The 23,944-nt window shown below is 43.5% G+C and overlaps 2 protein-coding genes across 18 annotated transcripts in view; one reads left to right on the top strand and one right to left on the bottom strand.

The window, feature by feature from the left end:
- The window catches only part of KANSL1 (KAT8 regulatory NSL complex subunit 1), a 232,729-nt gene extending 228,491 nt beyond the window's left edge, over positions 1–4,238 (top strand). For all 5 annotated transcript variants that reach the window (XM_053263249.1, XM_053263248.1, XM_053263247.1 and 2 more), the window contains one exon: positions 1,986–4,238. In XM_053263249.1, the coding sequence (XP_053119224.1) occupies positions 1,986–2,213 (228 nt within the window). In that variant the 3' untranslated portion in view covers positions 2,214–4,238. The remainder of the gene's footprint in view (positions 1–1,985) is intronic.
- Positions 4,239–4,713: 475 nt separating this feature from the next.
- Positions 4,714–23,944, bottom strand: part of LOC128330410 (microtubule-associated protein tau-like) — a 167,752-nt gene continuing 148,521 nt past the window's right edge. For 11 of the 13 annotated variants that reach the window (XM_053263264.1, XM_053263270.1, XM_053263263.1 and 8 more), the window contains 2 exons: positions 21,439–21,551; positions 4,714–14,616 (listed from right to left, as the gene is read on the bottom strand). In XM_053263264.1, coding sequence (XP_053119239.1) covers positions 14,401–14,616; positions 21,439–21,551 — 329 coding nt within the window. In that variant the 3' untranslated portion in view covers positions 4,714–14,400. Of the gene's footprint in view, positions 14,617–15,544; positions 15,675–21,438; positions 21,552–23,944 lie in introns of all 13 variants that reach the window. The other 2 variants (XM_053263274.1, XM_053263268.1) reach the window with 1 other exon arrangement.

A 23,944-nucleotide genomic window follows, 5' to 3' on the forward strand; every position in this document is an offset into this window, starting at 1 on the left:
TTGCTTGCTTTTCATCTACTTTAGGAAACCCTGGCTGGTCTTCTTGCAGATCAGTAAACTCATTTAAGGCAGTGAACAGAAAGGAGGAAACCTTTCTTCAGATGATAAGGTTTCTATGATGCTTGTGGTTGGGGTGCAGATTTCCTTCCTGGACAGAAACTGACGCTAAGAGAAATCAAAACAGACAATAATTCCACTGGCATTGATCTGGGAGTAATTCCTCTCAAGAACTGAATACTTGATTTCTTTCAAAAAGTAATCAAAGCTGCAAGTAAGGTAGTACCCTGTAAGGTAGCCTCAGAAAATGTGGGCCTCCATTCTTGTAGTCTAAAGTATATGTAAGGATCCAAATTGCCTGTCATGTCACAAATAATGGGTCTCAGGTGTCTTAAATGTAGAGATGTAAAGTTTTCAGATACATACAATACTTATTTATGTATCTTATTTAAACTTTGTTTTTTAAAGTCACAAAACGAACAACATTCAGCTTTTGTTAGCACAAAAGATTTCCCTTTTTAAAAATAAAATGAAGGTATTTATATGTTTCAAATGCCATAAGCATGCTGAACAATAATTACAGATACATGTAGTATCAGAGATTGAGTGACCTGCAAGATGCTGCAACCTGCGGTATCATGTCTGATATTTTGCCGGTTGAAATTAGGGAGGGGACATTCAAAAGCAGTACCATCAGCACTGTAGGAAATAAAGTGTTATCTGGAATTAAAGCCTTTCTCATTGAACAGTACCTAGACTAGAAGCAAAACTCACTATTTTCTGAATGCACTCTGTTAATAATGTTAATATTGCTCTACTCACAACAATAAAGTAAACGGTGGAGATTAGAGACAGTCATTTTTAAGAAGACTAATTAATTTGAAGCATTGCACTGTTTCTAATTGTACATGCATTTTGTCTTGCTTGTTTCTTGTCAAATCAGTTTGGAAGATCTTAGAAACAAGCAATACAAATGTTTAAAACTTATAAGAGGCAAAAATAAGTGAGGGTGTGTACCATAGCAGCAATCCCTCTTTCAAACCTCCTTCAGTTCTCTGGAAAATCTGTATGTCAGCCTAAACAAATCAGAATTTGAGGGATGAGTTAGATCTTCCTGTGCTGGATGGGGCTACACTCCCCCAGAAGAAACAGGTACGCAGCTTGGGAGTGCTCTTGGGTCCAGGCCTCACCCTGGTATCTCAGGTGGAGGCTATGGCCAGGAGTGCTTTCCATCAGCTTCAGCTGATTCGACAGCTGCGACCATTCCTTGAAGAGGACTATCTCAAAACAGTGGTGCATCAGCTGGTAACCTCCAGTCTTGACTACTGCAATGCGCTCTACGTGGGGCTGCCTTTGTATGTAGTTCGGAAACTTCAGTTAGTTTAAAATGCAGCAGCCAGACTGGTCTCTGGGGTAACCCAGAGATACCATATTATGCCTGTTTTAAAGCAGTTGCACAGGCTGCTGATATGTTTCTGGGCAAAATGCTGGCTATTACCTTTAAAGGCCTGAAATGGCTTGGGTCCGGGTTACCTTAAAGAGCACCTTCTTCTATCTGATCCCCATCACATGTTGTGGTCATCTGGAGAGGTCCTTCTCCAGTTCCCACCAGTACGTCTGGTGGTGACCCAGAACTGGGCCTCCTCTGTAGATGCTCCTGGGCTATAGAATGCACCCCCGGCAGATATGCGCAGTTTAGGCTCGCTGTTGGCCTTTAAGGGAGCCCTAAAAACTTGTTTGGTCTTCCAAGGTTTTTAAATTGTTTTTAAGTATTTTAATTGGTTTCAAATTGTTCTGAATTATTTTAAAACTTTTATATTGTTTTAAGCAGTGTGTTTTAAATGGTGTTTGTTTTTATGTATGTTAAACTTGTACACCGAGCCTTTGGATGGGGCAGTCTAGAAATGTAATAAATAAAAAAAGAATGCATGGCAGGGCAAGCAGTTGTATGTTAAAACTCTACTAACCAGCCATGTTCTGCGCCTCAGACTGTACAGCCCTGGGAACGGCGGAGCTTTCCATTGTCCTACAACCCCAAGACAGAATGTGAGGACCAGTCAGACCCACAGGACCGGTCATCACGATGCACACGGCGCACGTCTGGCGGCAAACCCTCCCGAGAAACAGATGGGGCACCCACCTCTCCCACCCTTGCTTGTCTCAAGAACCGGAATCCAGGGGCAGTGGCCACAGTTCAGCGGCCGGCCCACAGATAAGAGATGGACAGGAAGATGAATACAAAAAGCAATCCACCAAACTAACTCTTGGCATTAAAAGCTTCCGAAATCTGCGTTTGATATTCAAACATCCTGCCGGGAATTTTCACAGTTTTTAGTGAATTTAAGGAGTTTAGAAACTGTTTTTCCCCCCTTTCCTTTCTTTCCATGTTTCCTTGTCACACACACCTTAACCAGTGGTATGTGGTCTGGTGAGGAGAGCAAACTTGTCTCCCCTTCCCCCTGCTTAGGTGTACACTCCTCAGAAAGGAGAGTGAAGCTGGCTAATTGACCCTGGACTTTGTCCTTGGGTGAAAGGGTACTTCTTTTCTCTCTCTCTTTTTTTCTTCATCTGTTTTGGTGTCTGTTCTCCTCACCTACCAACATCACTGTGCCCTTCCCCTCCCCAAATATTTTAGTGGAGCAAAATTAGTGGTGAAAAGTGACGTCTTCTGAATACTGCCTCCCTTCACTATCTGTTCTACTCATGGGCCACACTGGCACTAGAAAGCACTTGCAATGCAAATCTTCAGTCACTCAGTTCTCTAAGCTGTATCCAAAAGGGATGGTTTTCCTCTCATGACCCCCAGGGAGCTCTTCCCTTCCAGTTCTCTCACCTTGTGCTTCATTAATCCTTCCTGCTGTTTGTTGCTGCTTTTGAGACCATCTACCCATGTTAAGAGGAAGTGTTCTTGGTTGTTGCAAGAAAAGGCAATTTCCCATCCACATGGATATGATTTTTGGGGATCCATTTTATTCAGGATTTGGTTTTTGGGATTTGTTTTTTCAGATCCTATTCTGCTTCTTAGGGTTATTTTTTGATAGTAGTTGAGAGCAGGAAAAGGGCCATCAGCTCACCATTTCAGAAGGAGTTTTCCATGATGGAAATACTTGGATGTCCTTTGTGCTGGGTGTGATTTGTAAACCCACCCACCCCCCGCTTCACCAACTATTATTAAACCACCTACACCTCTTTATTTTATCCTCAGCCAATTAGAAGTTGCAGCAGGTTATAAATCTGCTGTTGCTAGATTGCAATATAGTCGTGTTCAGCCTTAAACACTGAGAGGAATATCACTGGATTTAACAGCTTACTACCCCATACTCACAAGCCATATTTATTTAGAGTAGTATAATTTCAGTGTGCGTGTTTCTTCCACCCTCTAAAGTATGTAGTCTGTGCACTGCTAAGATTGCATCTTCCAATTTTAAGGCATGTTTGAGGACTTAAATGTTTCTTTTCCAGAGAAAGATAGGACTTTGTTTTTCACCACTACTGCTCAGCTCAACTCCATTTACACACACACACACACACACACGCAAAAACAAAATGCTCAGTTTGTGGGGGCCCCCCCAACACTTTATTAGAGCTTCTGGGGCTATCACCAAACTCAACAGGTTTATGGTTGGTTTTTTTCTTCCTTTTTTAATTTAAAGAGACCACTGCCATCACCTCCTGTCCCCAGTGACCCCCCCGATTCTACACACCAATTCATCTGTATGATGTTTTTCTGACCCTAGCGGTGTGGCTGTTGGTCCCTGTCCAGTTGTTAGCATTGCGCCTGTCTTCTGTATTAATCACATCACCAAAAAAGGAAAGACTCCCCCCCCCCCATTTTGTAATCGTAATGAAATAGTAGCTAAACTGCTTAATGGTTGGGGTTTTTTCACAATTTTCAACATTACCTAATGTTTTTTTTTGTTCTGTTCTAGTTTAATTTCTTTAAAAAGAGGAAAAACCCAATGCTACCATATCCCTCTGCATTAAGTGCTTTTCTATTTATAAGGTTGAAAATTCTGAATAACCCTCTTAGCGTTATAAAGGAAAAATCCACAAAAAAATCCACCTTGTATTTTGTAAATATTTCTTTTCCTGCTTCAAGCTGTGTAATGTCCTTGTTATATAGAAACGCTTTTCTTCAGAGAAGCTGATCTTTGTTTAATGTCTTGATTCTGTTGGCCAAAGCACAAATGTGTGCTTATAAAAAAAGGAAAAAATGATTAAAAAAAATTAAAAAGTTAAAACTGTGGTATGTACATCTCTTCTGGGAAATAAGTGTGTTCATAAGATATTAGCAAGAGTATTGAGGTAATGTCAGTAACCTTGGGCGTGGGGCTGGAAATGGGTTTATTTTTCAAGACTGGAGTGACCATAAAGTCTTTGACTAAATTAAGAAGATTATAGCAGCAACAGCATTTTCAAAGAGAAGCCTTTTAATATACAACTGGATAGTCTAGTTGGCATAATACCTTCATTTGTTGCATATGAAGTAGAATGATCTAAAAAAGGGAATGCTCTGAAAGCCGAGAGGCCTGCTTGATAGTAAAGGAAAATAAATGCAATAATTTCCCAGTGTCAGCGGCAAGGAAGTGACAAAGTGATAGCTGTAGGCAACTGACAGTGGGAAGAGAACTTGTATAGGATTTGTGGCAACCAACTGTGGCTAGAATGATCCTCCACCCGAGTCCCTGACCCATCCCTTCAAGCAAAAACAACTCATTTAATATCATAGTAATGACTTTTTTATTTCCAAATCCACTTTTACAGCAACAGTCAGTGTAAACCAGTTGTTTAAAACGCACAAATACAATATGGACAGTCACAGACAGGTAGCTAAGCTAGGATGAGCATACGGAGATCTCACTCCCTTACCACCCCCTCCCAGTTTCCCCACCCCCTGAAAAACCTAAAAGGGAATTGTGGGGTCTTCCAAACTCCATTGTCCCTTCCACGTTCATTTAACAAAGACCACTTTTTTCTTTAACTTTCAAAACCATGATTTTTATCTGTCAAGTTACACTTCTTCAAACCCCTAGATATGTATATTCATATATCAAGACAAGACATCAGCCAGTCAGTTTGACATGGCCCTAGACTGAAGCCCTCCTGGGTCTAACCATCCAGAGAATTGATGCCTGTGGGTGTCCTAAAATGAGCCATATGGACGATCAAAATCCAGATTGGGAAATAGCTACGCTTTTGGGTAGGGAAAAAACTCAACGTTTTAAGTTGTTCTGTGCTTGAGAAAGGGGGAGATATACATGATGAAATAAGTGGGTGCAGGCCAGGCCTCTTGGCCTTTGACAGAGGATCACCTGATGGCAATAATATTTTAAAGGTAAGAACTGCTGCTTATTTATGCTAGAGAAAAAGGGTGTCCTTTATTTAGAGCTTATGCTAATACAAGCCTCTTCTAGCCCACCTTGTGTCTTCATGTAGCCTCTGATAAAAATAGAAATTACACTCGTTGGAAGAATCTCACATTTTACTCCCTTGACAATAAGATGTGCAAACTTCCTAACATCCTAATGCAAATAGAGAACCACAGCCTTATCTTTATAGCATCATACAATCCATTCGAGATAAATGTAAAGGGTGGCTCTTGTGCTAAAAGGCCTCTTCTCTCCTATCCCTCTTTATCTTATCCCTTGTTTGTATAAGCAAAAAACTTTAGGTGGTTAAAAGGTTTGGGAGTTATGGGATTACTGCACTCCCTACCCTTCAGTTAAATTGATTTTACCAATAACACCAAGCAATAAGTAAAGGTGGCAAAATAATTTTACATATTAGTACTACTAAAAAGAGGAAGCCTACCCTTCTGTTCCTCTGCTTACAAGGGAAAGGAGGACACCCTTTCTCTCTTCACACCTGGGACTGATCTCGCAAAGATGATAGTCTAGCATGACTTCTATTTCACGCAACATCTTTACTAGAAGATTTACAAAATGCTGTTGATATACAGGATTATTTGATTATTTAAAATAACAGAAATGCAAGTAGTGTTAAGACCTTTTCCATCTGTGTATTCCTTGAAAACAGGACAAAGTACAAGAGCACTAGCTGTGGCCTATTTTATGTGGCTTAGAAACAGGAAGATTCTTCAAAGACCATTTCTTCTGCATAAGAATCAGAAGCTAAGTACATGGTGTAGAACCCGACCTATTTCTCATCCATTATCTCTGCTCAGGAATTAGGTTCAGAAAGGTGCTGATTACTTCCCACTAAAGGACCAATCCGGATTTGTATCTGTACCTATTAGTTAAGATCCCCATACAGCTTTTCAAATAAAGTTATTTAGAACTTTGGACATTTTCCCCAAGAAGTTATCTTCTTAACCATCACACCAGTCAAACCTATTCAGACAACTCAAAATATACAATGTACAAAAGTGGGATAAATTTTATTATCAAATCTGTATCACTTGCGACTCCTGTTGGATGTCCTCCCCCATTCCCACTTTGCAAGTAATCCCTATAGAAGTTGTACTCTAGTTCATGTAAATAATCTGATATTTAGATTAAGTAGGAGCTTGCTTTGCTCTGGTGTTGTATTTCATATACTGCTACTGTATAACAAAAGTGTGTGTGTGTGTAAGAACCTGCGTGGCTTGGAAATGAGGTGGGCTAGAAAGACAAGGATTACACCAGCTGCCACTGATCTCAACAAAGAGAAAGGTTTGTTCACACTCGGCACAGGCAAAAGAGCTACATAATCTTTGAAACAAATGCACTGGACTTACCATGATGTGTCCGTTTCCCACAGCATATGGAAGGTATCCTTGAATGGGCTATGCCTACCTCTTGCTCCAGAAAGACAGGGTCATGTCAATCCAGGCTTTCCCATGATCCTATGGGAAGTAGCTATGCTCCCAGTTCTGTATATGTGGCAGTGATAACAACATGGATCTTGAACCTCAAAAAACCAGCCCAAACTGGCAACTACAAGAAAAGCCTGGAAGTAAACTGTACAAGAATAAACAAAGTGATAAACAAAATGGGAGTTCCCCAGAAATATGGCTCTTCCAACAGAACTTTGGAGCAGGAACCTCCCTTTGCAGTTGCCCACCAACACTAACTGTTGTTGCTAAAATGCAAGAGGGGGGTAGGATACCCTCTGTACACTGGGAGAACCTAACATAAGTTCAATGTTTGCTTATCACATAGTGGAGTATCCTTGAATGGCATATCAATAAGCAGGGAATGACCATAGGTAGAGAAGATATTAAGTCTACAGTGGGACAAAAGGGAAAACAGATGACCAGATGGCCACTCTACAGATTTCTGAAAGTGGAGCACTGGTGGGAAAAGCTACCAAAGTAGAGGCACTACCTATAGAATGTGCTGAGATATCCTTGGGTACAGCTGAAGCCAGGAATTCTTAACCCAAAAGAATAGAAGGATTTTGTCACCTAGAGAGTGTTGTTTTGGATACTTTCATACCCAAAGTGTTAGGATAAAATGACACAAAGAGAGCCTGAGACAGAATTCTTTGGTCCTCCATAAATAAATGTTGAGAGTTCTTCAGAAAGTGCTGCACTTTCTCCCCTGGGCCGACTAGAGATGAACAAAGACAAGAATAACGTCCTTGGACCAGTGGAATGCTGTGTTCCGACTGGGGCAAAAAGGCCAGGTTGGGCCTTAACACGATGCTGTCCTGATGGAAAAATACAAAGTTCCTTTTGGATGGAGAGAGCTCTGGTTTCCAATACTCTGAGTGAGGTGACAGCCAGTAGGAAAAAGACCTTCAAGGGCACGCTTTTTAGAGACTCAAAGGATGGTTTCATAAGTGCTTTTAGGTCTCTGCTCAGCTGCCAAGAAGGGAATTTGTGGATTGAAGAGAGAGAGAATAGGAGCTCCTCTGAGAAAATGCTTGATGTGAGGCTAAGCAGAGAACAAGCCCAGAATTTGGTATGAGTAATATAGGGTGTGAAAGCTTGGTATTTCAGCATGTTTGGTTTAAGACCTTGATCCAGGCCATCCTGGAAAAGGCTGGGATATCTTGATAGAAGCTGACTAAAAGAACACTCGCCGAGCTCTACATCATTGTTGGAGGCCTTTCCAGATGGCTTTGTATATACCATTAGTAGACTGTATTCTGGAGGCCGTAATGGTATCTTGAACTCTTTGGAAATAACCACAGTCTTCTAGGAGGCCCCATTCAGGTCTACGTGATGAGCTGTAGTTAAGCATACTGTGGATCTATGAACAGCCCTTGCATCAGGACATCTGATGAAACTCCAGAGGTTTCCAGGGATGCAGAGTAGAGTCCAAGAAACAAGGACATCTGGGCCAACTGGGAGCCATGAGAATCACTTCTGCTGCTTCCAGTCTTTTTCTTCCTGAAGGCTCTTGCTAGGAATGCTTTGGGAGGATGTGCACGGAACTGGTTCAGAGGCCTTTTTACAGATCTCTGAACTGGTTTGAAAGTCTGGTGATTCTGCCGGTTTGAAGGTGGGGAGGGAATAGCTTTAAGGACTGGGGAGGGTTTTGTGCACATCCCTAGCTGTGAGTGGGAACTCATACAATAGGCCCCCTTGCCAAGTACACATGAGAACATTTTTGACGTCTGCATCTTCACAGGTAAATTAGACAACAAAAGCTGAAAAGTGAAGAGATCCAGTATACTGAGACCCAATTGTGAAGTTGAACACAACTGAATTCAGACCTCAGTCTGATTGATCAAACTCCTGCCAGCTGAGCCACTTGGCACAGGTGTTTACACGTCTTATATTCCACTGTCAGGGAAGCTGTGTACTTCTAACCAATCAGAAAGTTAAAGACTGCCATGTGTGAGTAGGACCTGGATCTACCCTGTCTGTTTACATGGGATTTTGCTCTGGTGATGGTTGGTCATAAGAACAGCCCTGCTGGATCAGGCCCAAGGCCCATCCTGTCCAGCATCCTGTTTCACACAGTGGCCCACCAGATGCCTCTGAGAAGACCAAAGGCAAGAGGTGAGGGCATGCCATCTCTCTTGCTGTTGCTCCTTGCAATTGGTATTTAGAGGCATCTTGCCTCTGAGGCTAGAGGTGGCCTACAGCCACCCGACTAGTAGCCACTGATAGATCTGTCCTGTGTGAATTTGTCTAAGCCCCTTTTAAGGCCATCCAAGCCAGTGGCCATCACCACATTGTGTTGTGTGAAAAAGTACTTCCTTTTGTCAGTGCTAAATTTCTTGGCCTTCACTTTCAAGGGATGACCCCTGGTTCAACTGTTGTGAGAGAGGGAGAAAAACATATCTCTATCCACTCTCTCTACTCCATGCATAATTTTATACACCTCTATCTAGTCTGTGCTGGAACTCCTGGTGTTTCCAAGCAGATTGTTCAAAGCTCCAGCTGGCTGATGCAATGGTGAGCTTCCAAATGAGACCATAGGCCCTGGGTTACCATGTTACAGTATGCTGGCCAGCCTGTGAGACTGAGGTTCCGAGAGAGATTCCTTTGTGGAGAACTGATGAGACTTGCCTTGTAACAGATGCTTTTGGATAAGATGGAATTAATAGGCAGAGAAAGACTTGTACTGCTATATTGCTCTGCTGTAGAAGACCCACTGCACCAAGAAAGTACCTTCTATCCCAGGAGACATATTTGAGGCAATGATCAAGCCTTGTAAGACTCATAAGGAAAATCAGATATGAGAAGATCATTCTGTTGTGGAAGTCTATTACAACTCCTGAAATATTGGAGCCTTTGAGAAAGAAGGTTGCAACTCTTGAAACCTAAAGAAGCTAGGGGGGTTGACAGGTGATGGTCAGCCGAATGTCCCTCCTGAATGGCTGACTCCCTGGACACTCAGGTGCACCATGTGTGCAATTATCTATTTAGCAAACATCTATTGGGGTCAGAAGAGAGACTGAATGGGAGTGCCCTTGTACTGAAAATGATCTAGATCATAGGTGAACCTGAGGAAGCACCTCTGCAATGGGTGGATTGGTACATGTAGATATGCTTCGGTCAGCTCTACAGGTGCTAGAAGAAGTGTCCCCTCATGGGAACACTTCTTAGTGGACTGAAGAGCTTCCATGTGGAATTTAGGTTTCTTTACAAACTGATTCAGACACTTTAGGTCAAGTAGCCCTCTCCACCCTCCTGCTCATAGGTTGTTCCATCTGTAATGCATGCTCAATGGCCTGTATTCTTCATCAACAGGTGCAGAACTGCCTGCAGGAGCAGGTTTCTATGGCCTTCAAGAGTCCTAGAGAGATGAAGAAATCTTGAGGATGCTGGATAAGGCTGAGAATGTAACTGTATTGAATTGTTTGGAGAACCTGATAAGCTGCCATGGACTTTGACCTCTTCTAGGCAACTTGTGGTAGCCTTCCCCTCACTGGAGGAATTTTAGAATTATTACGACTAGAGATTCTTGGAGAGTCTCTGGACTGAGATGAGTTATTGAGCATGGTTGCTGCTATAGTTTGCTCCATGAGCTAAACCAGGAGTTGCTGAAGGTACAGAGATCTCTGGAACAGAAAAACTGTCTGAAGGAATAAAAGGAGTGGTTAACTGAATAATTAGTTGGCTTAAGTCCCCTTCTGGTCTCCCTTCTAGGAACCAAAGGAATTGCCCTTATCCTGTTTCCACCAGGGCTGGTTCTAGGGACTCGTCAAATAGTACTTTCCCCCTAAATGGAGCTTAAGCTAGATTGTGTTTTGACTTAACATCAGCACTCAAACTGTTGAGCCACAAATTATGCCTATTAAATTCTGTCATGGCTTGGGCAGAAAATTGTAAGCCATCTAGGCTGGTGTCACCCATAAAATGTGTTGCATTAATTAGTTTATATATTGCAGGTAAAATGTATTGATGCTTTACTTGAGAGGAGTATGACTTCAGGGGTTATGTGGGACCATTCCCACGCCCACATTACAGACACTGGCAAATAGGGAGGAAAGCCAAATAGGAAGCCAAAGAATGTATAGCGAGGGCTGAGGCCTTAAGAGACTTCACGAAAAGAAATGTATTTATGCCCTTTGTATCTATTCTCTAGGGAATCCTTCAGACAGAGACTAGAGTGGCTACTGAGGCATCAACTAGATGGAACGCCAGGTAGCCAAACATCTAACTGGGAAGAACATAAAATGCTTTTATAGTGCCTCAGAGTTGCTTGAGTGAAAATAATGCCCCAAGACATCCTCAAGACATAGAAAATCCTTGAGGAAAGGAATTGCTGCATCAGGTGGATTTTAGCTTTGGAAACATCTCCTTCACATCTGCTTTATGACTAGGCTTCCTCTGTAACTCCTACTAGTTCTAGAACTCTAGAGTAAGATATGGATGCTTTCAAGAGAAAACAGCCTGTTGGGAAATTGTGTGTCTTCACCAGTAGATCTCCTCAGTCGGAAGGATCATATGGCTTTTTGTGCCTTCAGAAGATTGAGGCTTAACCCCTTGGTATCTTCTGCAGTAGCAGGGAGGAGCTTCATTTTTAAGGGCACGTTGACTCAGCATGAGAGAATTGGATCTGAAGAGCTCTCATCTGTGCTGAGAGTTATATGGAGTTTAAAGTGACACCCTGCCCCCATCTTCAGGGATGGCTGCGTGATCTAGAGGTTGGTGAAGACAGTGGTGACTTCTGCCTAACAGTGGAATATCCCATACTGGGAGCTGTGCAACTTTTGACTTTGAAAGGCTATAGTTTTCTTGATCTAGGCCTTGGGGGCTGAGGAGAAGGGAAGGGCTTAGATGTTTGCATACAGATTCTTGCCAGTATGATACCATAGGATGGCAATCCCAGAGGGAAATTGTGATTTGGGTGGCAGAGATGAAGAGCCAGTTGAGATGTCAAGCTGGGTCAGATGAACATTGCTTCCTGCCTGAGTTCAAAGGAGGAACAGCTCTGCTTGGTCAGGTAAACTTGTCTTAGGGTTACATGTTTGATAAGCCCAATCATGAGTGTAGTAGTGCCATGTAGAAGGCTCTTTGAGAAGCTAAAGAGCTTTGATCAAGCTAAGCAGCCATCTTTTTTCCTCTATGCCAGCTAAAAAGAGGGTTTTTTTCCTCCCGTCTAAGATGGGAAAGGAAAGGAAAAAGTAGATGCAAAGTTAGAAAGATGTGTAGAGCAGCCACTTTGCTAACAGAGAGCATTGAACAAAGCCTGTGGCTCCTTCCTGTGGAAAAGTCTGAGTGGCATGGCCCTGTCTTTCACGAGCAAGATGGAGGTATAATGTGTTCGAGGATACTTTTCACCACTGTGAGAGACTAAAAGGTACCAGTGTGTTCAAGATAGTGCTGGTGCTTTTATAAACCCCACAGCCTATGAATATCATCGGGGGAGGTCCAGCTGCAGTTTCCACCAGCTCGTTTGGTGGCAACCCAAAACCGGGCCTTCTCTAAGGTTGTCTGAGGGCTCTGGAACATGCCCCCAAATGAATCAGAACTTCCCCATCTCTGGTTGTTCTTAAGAGACTTTTGAAAATTCACCTATTCTATCAGGCTTTTAGTTTATAATGTGTTAAAGAATTTTACTGATGGTTATTTTGTTTAATATGGTTTTAGGTTTTAATTGTAAACCACATAGCGATTTTGTGTGAGGCAGTATAGAAATATAATACTACTAAATAAAAGGTTTCCCTTTTGCTTTAGTGATCCAGGCCTCTTTCCAATGCACACAGTCTAGGTAGCTGCACAATCTGCTGGTGGTACCACAGCAAAATTCTAAACAGCAAAGATAACAATGGACGGGCAAAGAGGACATTGATATCACAAGAGAATTCATCCCCCTATAGATGCAAGAAAGAGTTCTGCTAGTATGGTAGCTTATTATGCTAGCGTAACTAGTGTTTAGAAAATCACTGTACAATTACTTTTGCAAAAAGGTGCTTCTTTGGGGCTTTCCCCTACCATTCAATGAAATAGGATGCTAGTGAAGCCAGCTGGTTTCAAAAAGCAGGGTTAATTGAGCACTTGCTGCCTGTAGTGTAGGGTATTGAGACGTGCACCACAATCTTGGGCTGGTTCGTAGTGCATGAACACTGCTTGATTCAACTGAATGGGTTAACTACCTTCACTGAAAAGCATTAGTAGGTCTGATGCAATACAAAACTATTTGAGCTATGATGCTTTCCCCCCCCAAAATATGCAGGCAACAAACATGCATGTCATGAACAGCATCAGCGATGTGCAACTATTAGGAGACAGGGAACAAACATTTTGACTCCAGCAGCTTGTTAAATGCATGTCCTTTCTAGGAACTGCCCTTCCCCCATATTATTAAGTATGTGCACCCAGGTATTTTTCAAAAACCCTAGAACCACACCTCTACCTCTACAAATTTCTACATACAACGTTTTCATGGAAACTAAGAGAACCGGCCCTGCCAACTGGACTGAACACAAGGAGCAAATCTGCTACTTGCCCTTTCTACTCCCCTCCCAAAGAACCCTTGCCAAAATTAGTGCCTGCCGCGGTGAAGCAACCACTGTCCTGTCCTGCCACAGAAACGCACACATTGGATGGCCAACCAAGTATCATGAACCTCAGGCCGTTATTTGGGCTGGAAAGAACCAGCAGAGTTTTTGTACTAAAAGCTGTGCAAGAAATAAAAAACAGTCTTAACTTCACTGACTTAATTTCCACCCCCAGCAATGGGGGAGGTGAGGATCAGCTGGTCATCTTGTCCCTCAAAATGCTCCATTTGAATAATAGTGTAAGGAGCTAGCAATTCACAGGACTTTAAAAATACAATTTGGCCTGGTGCCTTTTATTTACAAGAACATAGTATTGGGTCTTTCATGCAGTGATATAGCTTCAGTCAAACCCATTCAGGAAAATACCCAAGATAAAGCAAAATGAGAGTGTATGTCTGTCAGTCTTTGCCCCCTTTCCAGAGTGTGAAAAGGGTCTTTCACCTGCAAAGGTAAAATACATAGGTCTCATTTTCAGTGGTACATACAGTATCTTACCTCTTCTAGCAGGGGATTGCACTCAGAATTCTTAGCCTTGGTCTGCTTGTTTACTAATACACACCCCTAATAGAGCAGAAAGCACGACTGATCATTTAGGAAGATTGCTTAACCATCCCAACCTTTTGAGACTCTTTTTTTCCTGTCTTCACAGGGACAAGTTTGGCCAGCTTTAACACATGTAAAGGGGGAGACGCCAACACTCTTCTGCAGTATTCAAATCTAAAGCAGCACAAGTTTACCGGGCAAGTGGTGAAAAGGATTGTGTTCCTAGACTGAGATCACTGGAAACAGAAACTGAATCTGTTCCCAAGCTCTTAATATGAAATCCCGGAGTCAGAGATGAATGGGGGGGTGGGGGAGAGAGAATAGGTAAAAACAGCCCATTGATGGAGGAGGAAATAAGGAATGGTAGGGGATGCAGATGTAAAAAGGAACAGAAGTAAAAAGGAAGAAAGGCCAGATTGGATTCTTCTCTTATTTTCTCCACCCACTTTAACACAATCACAAGCCCTGCTTGGCCAGGGAAGCAGACACTTCATCAGCCAATGTGGCCAGCTGTGGGGAGTCCACCATGTTGATGCTTCCAGTGGAGGAGACATTGCTAAGGCGACGGGGGGATGTATCTCCAGAAATAGTGGGTGACTTGTAGACAATTTCAGCTCCATGGTCAGTCTTGGCTTTGGCGTTCTCACGGAAGGACAGCTTGTGGGACTCAATCTGGAACGAGACAAGGTGATAGGTGAGGTCAGGGGAGGAGAAGCAAGGTAGGAAGAAAGTGGAAGGACTCGATACCCTTTCCCACCACCCTCCCTAGCCTAACCAATCCAAGGCTCTACCTTAGCTAATGTTTGGTTGCTTTGCCAATGTAGTTCACTCAGCTGCAGTTCCTCTTCTCCCCATCACTCCCACTTTGGCAAATGTGTTGATGTATGCTCAGAATGAGGAAGATCCAGGCTGTCAAATTTTGATGTATGATCCTACAGACAATCCAACCCAGCCTCAAAAGGGTTCTACTTTGCTGCTCATGTAGATATATCCATGTTTTCTTGAGTTGACACATTTAGGTTACATATAGGTACCGTATAAAGCAAACTGTGTAGTAGTAGCCTATAGAATGGGACATATAGTTTTGTGCAAAAAGAGTGGCTTCTGGCAGAAGTAGCTTCTCCCATTTCAATACCATAAAAGGAAAGGGGGAGAAAAACAGGGACCTGTCCAAGTTCTACATACCATTTAAGGCATAGAAGTCCTATCTCCTCAGCAAGGCCCCGCTACCTTGAAGCCATGCCCTACTAAAGTTCCCCAGCAGCCACTAATTGAACTGCTCATGGCAGGAGATCAAGACTTTGAGAACTGATAGTGGTCTGTTGGTCCAATATATATATTTTAAAGGTACCATTTTAACAAGCACGATTCCCATTAAAATTAATAGGACCCGAGTCATGTCTCATTAAGTTCTATGGTTCCTTTTCATTACTAACTTAGTTTGTCATAAGAAACAGTATATTGTTCTCGATCGGTAAGATCAGCCTTTTAGCAACACACAAAGACAACTGGCATGATGCCTTCCCTCCCCGCACCCTCCTTTGGGTAACTAATTTCCCTCTTGCTCTCGCAAAGCCCATGACAACAGGTAACTACTTACTGGCATCACATGGGTGCAAGCCGGGGAGTGGGCTCTCCTCGGGGATGGAGGGCTCCGTGATGGGGGAAGGAAGCCCAGCCTTATTGGGGCAGTTTTGAGCACCGTTCGTGTCTTCCTTGCCCTTCTCTCTCTGCATGTGGGTGGAGAAGGTCAGTGGGATGCAAAATAGCATCGTCAAATAAGATGACATGAAACCAAAAATCTTCAATGGGGAGGGAGGGACATATGGAGTTGGAAGCGAAGGAGCATCAAGAATACAACCGCAGTGTGTTAAAGAGAGGCCACAGGAACCAGAGATGGAGAAGGTAAGAGCTAGGGAATTAAATAGCACAGATATGCACTTGGAGCAGTGCAAAGGATATGTCCTTTCATTCAGAAGATGGCTGATGACTCTCACTCATCAGCCTCCTTGCTGGTCTTTTCAGTGGCTATCAGTCTACAGTTATGCTTACAATGACACAGAAAACCTGCATGTTCCTTGCAATCTAGCCTAGTTAGGCTGTATGAGCCTAACAGCCTAACAGAGCCTACGCACTTTGTAGGGAGCCCAAGGCTCTGCACATCACAGTTTTAAAATATGGGAACAGTAACTCCCAAAAGCAGCTGCATACCTCCTATGGTTGTGGGAAGGTTGCTGTCCCAGCCTTCTATCCTCTACCCAGCCCCCTGTCCGTCATTCAGCTCAAATGGCTGCAGCTCTTCCATGATGCAAGGCTTGCTAAGGGGAGCCAGAGGAGAGAATGGTTGAGGTGCCACCCATACTTCTATTGCTCTGACCCTAACCCTCCCATATCTTTGCCTCAAAGTCTGAAATCCCTTCTTCTCTATTAGCAATTGAAATAAATCATTAAAATGTCCGAAGTAGCAGCTTCACTGGCATAACTTATTTTACAATTAAGATTCTTCCTAGATGCCCTGGGTGTGTCAGTACAGCCACATTACATTTATCAAGCCTAAGAGCATATGCCTAACAGATATTTTCCAAAGTTTTTACTTCTCTTTTTAAAAAAACAAACACAATTTTTGTGCTCCATTACATACCATCTCTCATCCTTATGAATTCTCCCCTTTAATTCTGTCACAGTTTAGCCTACCGCCATCCAGTTATTCTTTCTCCTCCCTATGCCTGCCACACACAACTATCTGTGGGATGAGTCCAAGGTCGCTTGTGTCATTTTTGCTCACAGGGCTTACAAGACCTTCTCAGGTACCCAAGATTGTCCAGCTATAGTCCAGGAAATGCAGAAAGGAAAGAGAAACAGTGAAAAGAAGAAGAAGAGAGTGATCAGGGCCAGAAGGTATATGAATGGCAGTGAGAGAAGGATAAGGAAGCAGAGAAGTTCTCCCATCAGAAGCCAGCACATTCACTGGAAGGTGCCAGTGAGAGCTAGAAAGTTCTACAAGATTATTAAAATGAGATGCGTCTGAAAGGAAAGGACTGAAATGCACGTGAGTAGAGCCTCCCTCCCTGAGGTAGGCACAACAGATGAGGTAAATACAAATGAGAAAAAGAATTGCTGGCATCCCTGGACCACTCCCCTGGTGAACTCACAGAATAGTGTCTCAAAACCGATGTAGCATCCCTGCTGCTAAAGCCCAGGATTGTGTTCATACAGCAGTCTGAAGTGGATTACCAACAGACAAGACCAAAAAAACCCACGTGGCAAAGACTGCTCTTGTGTTTTTAACAGCAGCTTGATATACAAAAGTAAGCAGGTGACACTTTTTGCTGCACAGAGGTAAATCTCACCACCCAATGTCTGCACATCGAACTGCTGTAAACGGCACAGCCACTGTGGCCAGCTGAAACATTGGCAACTAATCTGAACTAGGATGATGTGATCCTACCAGATGCAAAGCAAGCAAGCTTGGCCCAAGAAAAACACCAAGTGTGCAATTAACTTCTAAACACATTCTATTGACCTCAATGGGAATAATCCAGCTCTGTAACTGACCTGCTAGGACTCTGCTGGCCCATCATTTTTTCTGTTTCTCTGTAAGGGACCACACCAACTGGTTAGACGTGCTCCCTAATTGGAGGGAACCAATAGACTGGATCTTCCGACACATTCATTCACCCAGTAAACCAGATGGTGGAAATATGTGAATTGTAATGATCACTTACAGGTGAACTCCGTTATCCATGGGCATTCTATTCTGCCCTATAGCCACAGACAATGGGGCATTAAAGTCAATGGGATGGGAGGCAGGTAGGTTCCTGGAGGCCGGGAAATGGGCAAAGAAACCAACCTCAAACACACACAAAATAGTGAAATAAAGTGTCCTACTGTGCTCCGTGGGTCTCCAGCTGTCCAGGAATGCCACCCCCCGGTAAGAAAAAAGTTTCCTTTTTTTTTTTTTTTAAGAGCCACAAAATGGCTCCTTTTCTCAAAATGGTAGCCAGAAATGACCTCGGAGGTCATTTCTGGCCACCTTGAAACTGCGGACATGTGAAATTAACCCTTTAAAACCGGATCCCCTCCCACCACCCCGCATATGCCCAGGTTGGGTGTCAACTGGGTGGATTGGGTGGATACGTGAAACCATGGATGTCAGATCCGTGGATAGAGAGGTTTCCCTGTATATTTATTTAGATTCTTTAACTAAAGGAATTGACAGTGGCCTTTTGCTCTAAAACTTGGTAAGATCATTCTTTCTCCTTCGACTTCTCAAGAACTGGAGATCAAGGCAGGGACTTTGTGCAATTTGAAATGGCTCTCATGTGTACCCCACATGCAATTCAACATTAACTACAGCATCAACCATTTGTCTCAACTATGGTGTCCAACGCCGACAATGAACAGAATTCCACCAGACCCACTACTTTAAACATTAGAACTGCTTCCTCCTTTTTGGTGCATATAGACCTACCTCAAATCAGGAGCTGACTCTTTTCTTTTTTCCTCCAGCGAGGTGAGCCCAGTTTTCCTTTCCTCTGTACAGTAATCAACAGGTGCACTCACCTCTACTTCAAATGATGAATTTGTTGTTGGTTTCCTCCCTCTCCCATGCTTCAGGCTACCCATGTTTTTAAACTGATTAAGCACCACTAGTACATTAGGTGATTAAAAAGGAGGTTGGATTTACCATGACATTTCCTTCAGTTAGTTTTTCCAGGAGGCTGGAAAAACCAAAAGACTCCACCAGTTCCAAAGGCAAGGCCAACTGAACAAATATTTTCAGTCAGAGAGGAGCAAAGACCCTAATCAAAGACTGCAAAATTAAAAGATTCAACTGGGGGCGGGGGCAGGATATACTCAAGAAAAGACAAGAAGAAACAAGCAAGGAGAAGAACGGAGTGCAGGATGTCCCTGAACTCTGCTGAGGGCCTTATGCTAGTGCACCCCTTCTCCCACCACTGTTACCTGACCATCACCTTGATGGTGGACCTCCCTGCTCTCCTACTAATTCCACAGAAGGGTAATTCCTGACAAGTCCAATTTCCCTTTCTGGTTTACTGGTAGGACAGCAGGCAGGAAGGGACGCATTACTGCTGGTGGAAATGAACGGCTTCCAGATAAAAAGGGGTGATAGCCATGCCCTAGAACCTGCTTTGCCAAAAGCAGCATTTATACAAATAATGTCAGTGATCTTCTTCCAGTGAACTTGCTGCAAGCTTATATAAGTGTACATCAAAGCGCACTGGAGCCTCAACACCAAAAGCCCTATAAGCCAGATTGATACAATCACTGATCTGCCCGATAATGATGGTCACAGATCATGGTAGCCTTGAGATCCTTTGTTTGTAAGAGACAAAGGGAAATTAATCAGAATCAGCTTGTGCTTTTGATGTATATCTTCAAGGCCCTATCAATATTGAGAATGTACCACTGGGGCTCCTTCAATTGTGGAAAGGAATACCTTCAGAAGGAGGGGGTTCCATGTCCTCTAAAGGGATGGTGTTAACCAACTTTTAGCTCTCTATGGTACTCTTGGGGCAACTGCAGTATGGCTGCTTGGGGGAGGGGGCAGGATCAGCTTGTCCAACCCTCTAGTATATCCTTAATGACTTTTGAGGAGGTGCCAGGTTTTGGTTGCATCTGTCTCCCTCTGTGAGAGGGAGAAAGTAGGCCCAGCTAGGTGGGCTGTCCTACCAATGGGGCAAGGGTGGAAGGAAGGATTAAGGAGGATTAGGGTGTGGTACACTAGTGAGGGCAAGTGGACAGGAAGGCCTAGAAAAGCTGCTTTGTGAGAACTGCTGATGCAGACTGTAGGAACTTGCACCCAGGGTTATGAACTCCCACCAATAGGGTTAACAAACAGCCCAGAGAAGATGAATAGGTGGGAGAGACATCACATCCCTCCCAGTAAGAGGAGGAAAGATGAATGGAAGAATCCTGACAGAAATGAATCCTCCACCTTGAAATTCTGATGAGTGAGCTTGTTGTACAGAAGTTGCAGGGCCAGGCCTGATTGGTTCCCTTATCTGTAGCACCTAATCCATCACAAGAAGAGAAGGAAAAGGTGCCCCCCTTCCCCCACTCCACAAACTTTTCTATGTCTGTTTTCTTCTTCCTTACTCTCCATGGGCAGGGGCTTCAGGTCTAAGCTTTGCAGCCTGGACTAAAAAGTTCAACTTCATTAGAAAGAAGACAGAGCCAAGAACTGGGAGGGAACTCCTCTTCACCTGGGAATATCAGTTTAGCTGGCCTTGCCTTTTGAGTCAGAGAACAAGTTAAGAAAAAAACAACTTTCCTACCTGCTGTCCTATCACAAAATGAAAACATTCTAAGTAGCAAAACTGCTCCAGGGAATGAGGACAGCAGTAGGATTGTAATATCAGTGTCACCAGCTAATCAACACTGTGTGCAGGTGGCTTCATAGGAACATAAGAAGCTTTCTTATACTGTCAGACCATTGATCCATCTAGCTCAGTATTGTCTACACAGACTGTCAGTGGCTTTTCCTGCCTACCTTGGAGCTGCCAGGGAGGGAACGTGGAACCTTCTGCATACAGATGCTCTTCCTAGAGCGGCCCCACCCCACAAAGGGAATATCTTACAGTGCACACACGTAGTCTCCCATTCATGCAACCAGGGCAAACCCTGCTTAGCAAAGGGGACAGTTCATGCTTGCTACCACAAGACCAGCTCTTCAATTCAGAAGAATTGATGGTGGCACCACCAAACAGTTTTAGCTAAATGGTAAATAAACCAGTACAACATGCTGGGTTAACTTCCAGAGCACAGTAGTCCTGGTTTTTAGCACACACAAGATTTGGTGCCACTTTAAAAACCTAATGCATATGTATGTCCATACACTTAGGTGCCTCTTGGAAAGTAAGCAGATTTCACAGAGAAGGACAGAATCCTTTTCAAAAGCAAAATCTTAATGCAGATGATAAATGTCAATGAGCAGTCCATCTTACCTTGGGATGGCTAGAGAGCCATCATTTGTGGCAGTTGCAGCTGCTTAGCTCCATGTATGTTAATTTCATGTTACATTGCAATCCCATAGGCCAAAATGTCACTGAGAGGGGACATTTGGTGCACAATAGGGGTTAAACACCCCCCTTGCTTTCAGTTGCTCCCGTTGGGGAGGGGCGCGTTTCTAATATGTAATTTTGCGTGTAACATAATTAGCCCCTCAGGCAGCTCTATTTTTAATACCTAAGTGGGAACAACTACTGAGCAAATCCCTCTTCACTGTTGGTCAGGAAAACACCACAAAGGTCTCTAGAGAACATCGGACATTCATGGTGAGAACTAGGGATGTTGTCAAGTCTCCGCACATTGTCCAAGACACTGCTGATTCAACCCTTAATTTTTAAACTTGCCTTCATTATCTTTATAGAGATGTCATCGTGCAGTAGCCAAAAGCAATCTCTTGCCAGTTACTATATCAGTGAGATTTTCCCCTTATGCACAGAGAACAGTGAGAAACTGAAATTTTACCTTTCTGTTTCCTCCTCCAGGGATGTGGGTGATATTATCTAATGATCCAATTTTTGATTGCACTTTATCTTTGAAGTCCAGTTTCTCTGATTTCACCTCTACTTGCCCACCACCTAAGGGAGAAATTAGGGCAGGGTTAATGGATCTCAAAGATGCATACAACACAATCTTCTGGAGAAAAATCATGTGTCTCCTTTAAATGCACTACTTTCCCCTCTAAAAGGTAATGGATTTGGCCTCTTAGCCTTAAAATTTAGCAATCGTTTAAAAAAACAAATTGCAACCTAGAGAGCAAAATATTCTATAGCTTCACTGAGCAAAATACAAATCTCACACAATTTGCAAATATATTCTGATCTCATAAAATCAAGGATTATTGTTTTTTTAACATAACTCCATTCTATTCAGAATCAACAGAAACGGTAGCAATTGCCTGTTTGAAACTGTGCCACCTGTGCCAACTACAACAAAGTGAAATAAAAGTGAGATACTGTTAGGCATCAGACAAGAGGAAGAGGAACAGGGGAGTTGGGAGCATGTCGAGTAGGATGGTTTTGTACTAGAGAAGCCAGGAAGCATTTCTCTTGGAGACACTCCTCTATACATATAACTCTATATGCATATAATTCAGGAAGGAATATTCCTAGGTGAGTGTTTTTATATTGTCTACCACTAACACATGGTTTGGTTCACTTGACTGTGTATAATCCAATTTGTATAGAAGGTAAATGCCAACAGCTAAACATGTCACTATGGTATGCACTATAATTTAAACTATAACCCGCGCAGAACATCTGCACACTAGTACTTGATTGCTCCCCTCACCCCCTGCCACAGCCCCCCTCACCTGAGCCGCACTCCTGCTCCTCCCCCTCATCCCTCTTGGTCACTCCTCCATCCCTTTATTCCACCCCTCTAACCTCTCTTGGTCATGGCTGCAGCATTGCTGGCATCTACTGGCCAAGTTGCAGCCTCCTATCCCCAGAGACCTCCCCACCCTTACCCAAGCCCGGCTTCTGCTCCTCCCCACAGGAGCAGCAGCAGTCGTTGACCAGGTCCTTCCTCACTGTCGCCACCGCCATTGCCACTCATTCCTTTCAGGCCGCTGACAGGCCCAGGCCCGTCCCTTACCTGTCTGCCACCGCAAATGGCCTTGGTAGCCCCAAACAGCAGCAGTGGTTGACTGGGCCCTTCCTTGCCGCCAATAGGCTCCGCCATGGCTGCTCACTCCCCTCAAGCCACTGACAAGCTTGGGCCCATCTCTCACCCTCCCTTCTTTCTCTCTTCTCTTCCCTTCTTTTTCTCACTCCTCCACTCACTCTTCCCCTCTGTCTTTCTCCCCCCGCTCCCTTCCTGAGTTAACAGATCTTGTTCATCTTGTTTCCTCATCTAATTCACACAATGGCAGCCTCCTTCTCCTGAAGGGTCTCTTTCCTCCCTCGCAACCCCTCTCTTCACAGACCCCTTCCATATATATATATATATATATATATATATATATATATATATATATATATATTCATTCCTCTCCTCTACAATCAAGAACATCTTCCGACCAGTAACAGTTGTATTCCAACTGGCCTTAACCATCACAGGCTCCTCCTCCCTATCTGCATATGGAATCCCCATAGCCCAATCACCATGGTGCTTCTGCTCTCACAGGCTCCTCCTCCCTATCTGCATATGGAATCTCCACTGCCCAATCACCACGGTGCTTCTGCTCACGAACTCTTGTGAGATCTGCCACGCACGGGATTAGCCACAGGTACGCCTTAGAGAATTACATATATAGAAGATAGATAGATGCTAGCAAGCCAAGGTGAGAAATACTACTAGCACTCTAGATTGACGGGATCCACTGTATGGAAAGAGGCCCCCTACTGACTCACTCACTGGCTCATGGTCTCCAGTCCAAAAAACAAAGGTAGCAACAGGAGGCTACAGGTAAGGCTTCTGCACCGGAAAGCTGGATATGGTACCCTATGGGCTTGTGGAGTAGCCTACTGGCTTATGTGGTTATTTCCCTGCTGTACCTGCATACAGATATTAAATTTTATGTAACTTAAACACATAATAAAACTGATCATACCACTGGTCAAGTCCCCAGGCTACCACCATGTGCTAGGAATCTAGTAATCCTTCTCACTCATCCTTAGGGGATCTTGCAGATAACCAATTCCAATATAATGTTTTCCACATATAGATGCCTTGCCTTGCTCAGACAGTGCTTGAGTAGAAGCAAGCATACCATGGGAAGTAACCCATCTCCGTCATTTAGAAGCCATTCCTTATCCCTCCTCTGCTACTATTCCTTCTTCTCCTCACATCCCTCTTACTCGTTTCCTTTCCTCTTAGGAAAATAGGAAGCTGCCTTAAACCGAGTTTGGCCCATCTAGATCAGTATTGTCTACACTGACTGGCAGTGGCTTCTCCAAGGTTGCAGGAAGGAGTCTCTTTTGGGCTAGAGAACCATCTTATTGTAAAATTTATTTTCATTGTAAACCAC

Source organism: Hemicordylus capensis, chromosome 6 (assembly GCF_027244095.1).
Source record: "Hemicordylus capensis ecotype Gifberg chromosome 6, rHemCap1.1.pri, whole genome shotgun sequence".
Taxonomy (NCBI): Eukaryota; Metazoa; Chordata; class Lepidosauria; order Squamata; family Cordylidae; genus Hemicordylus; species Hemicordylus capensis.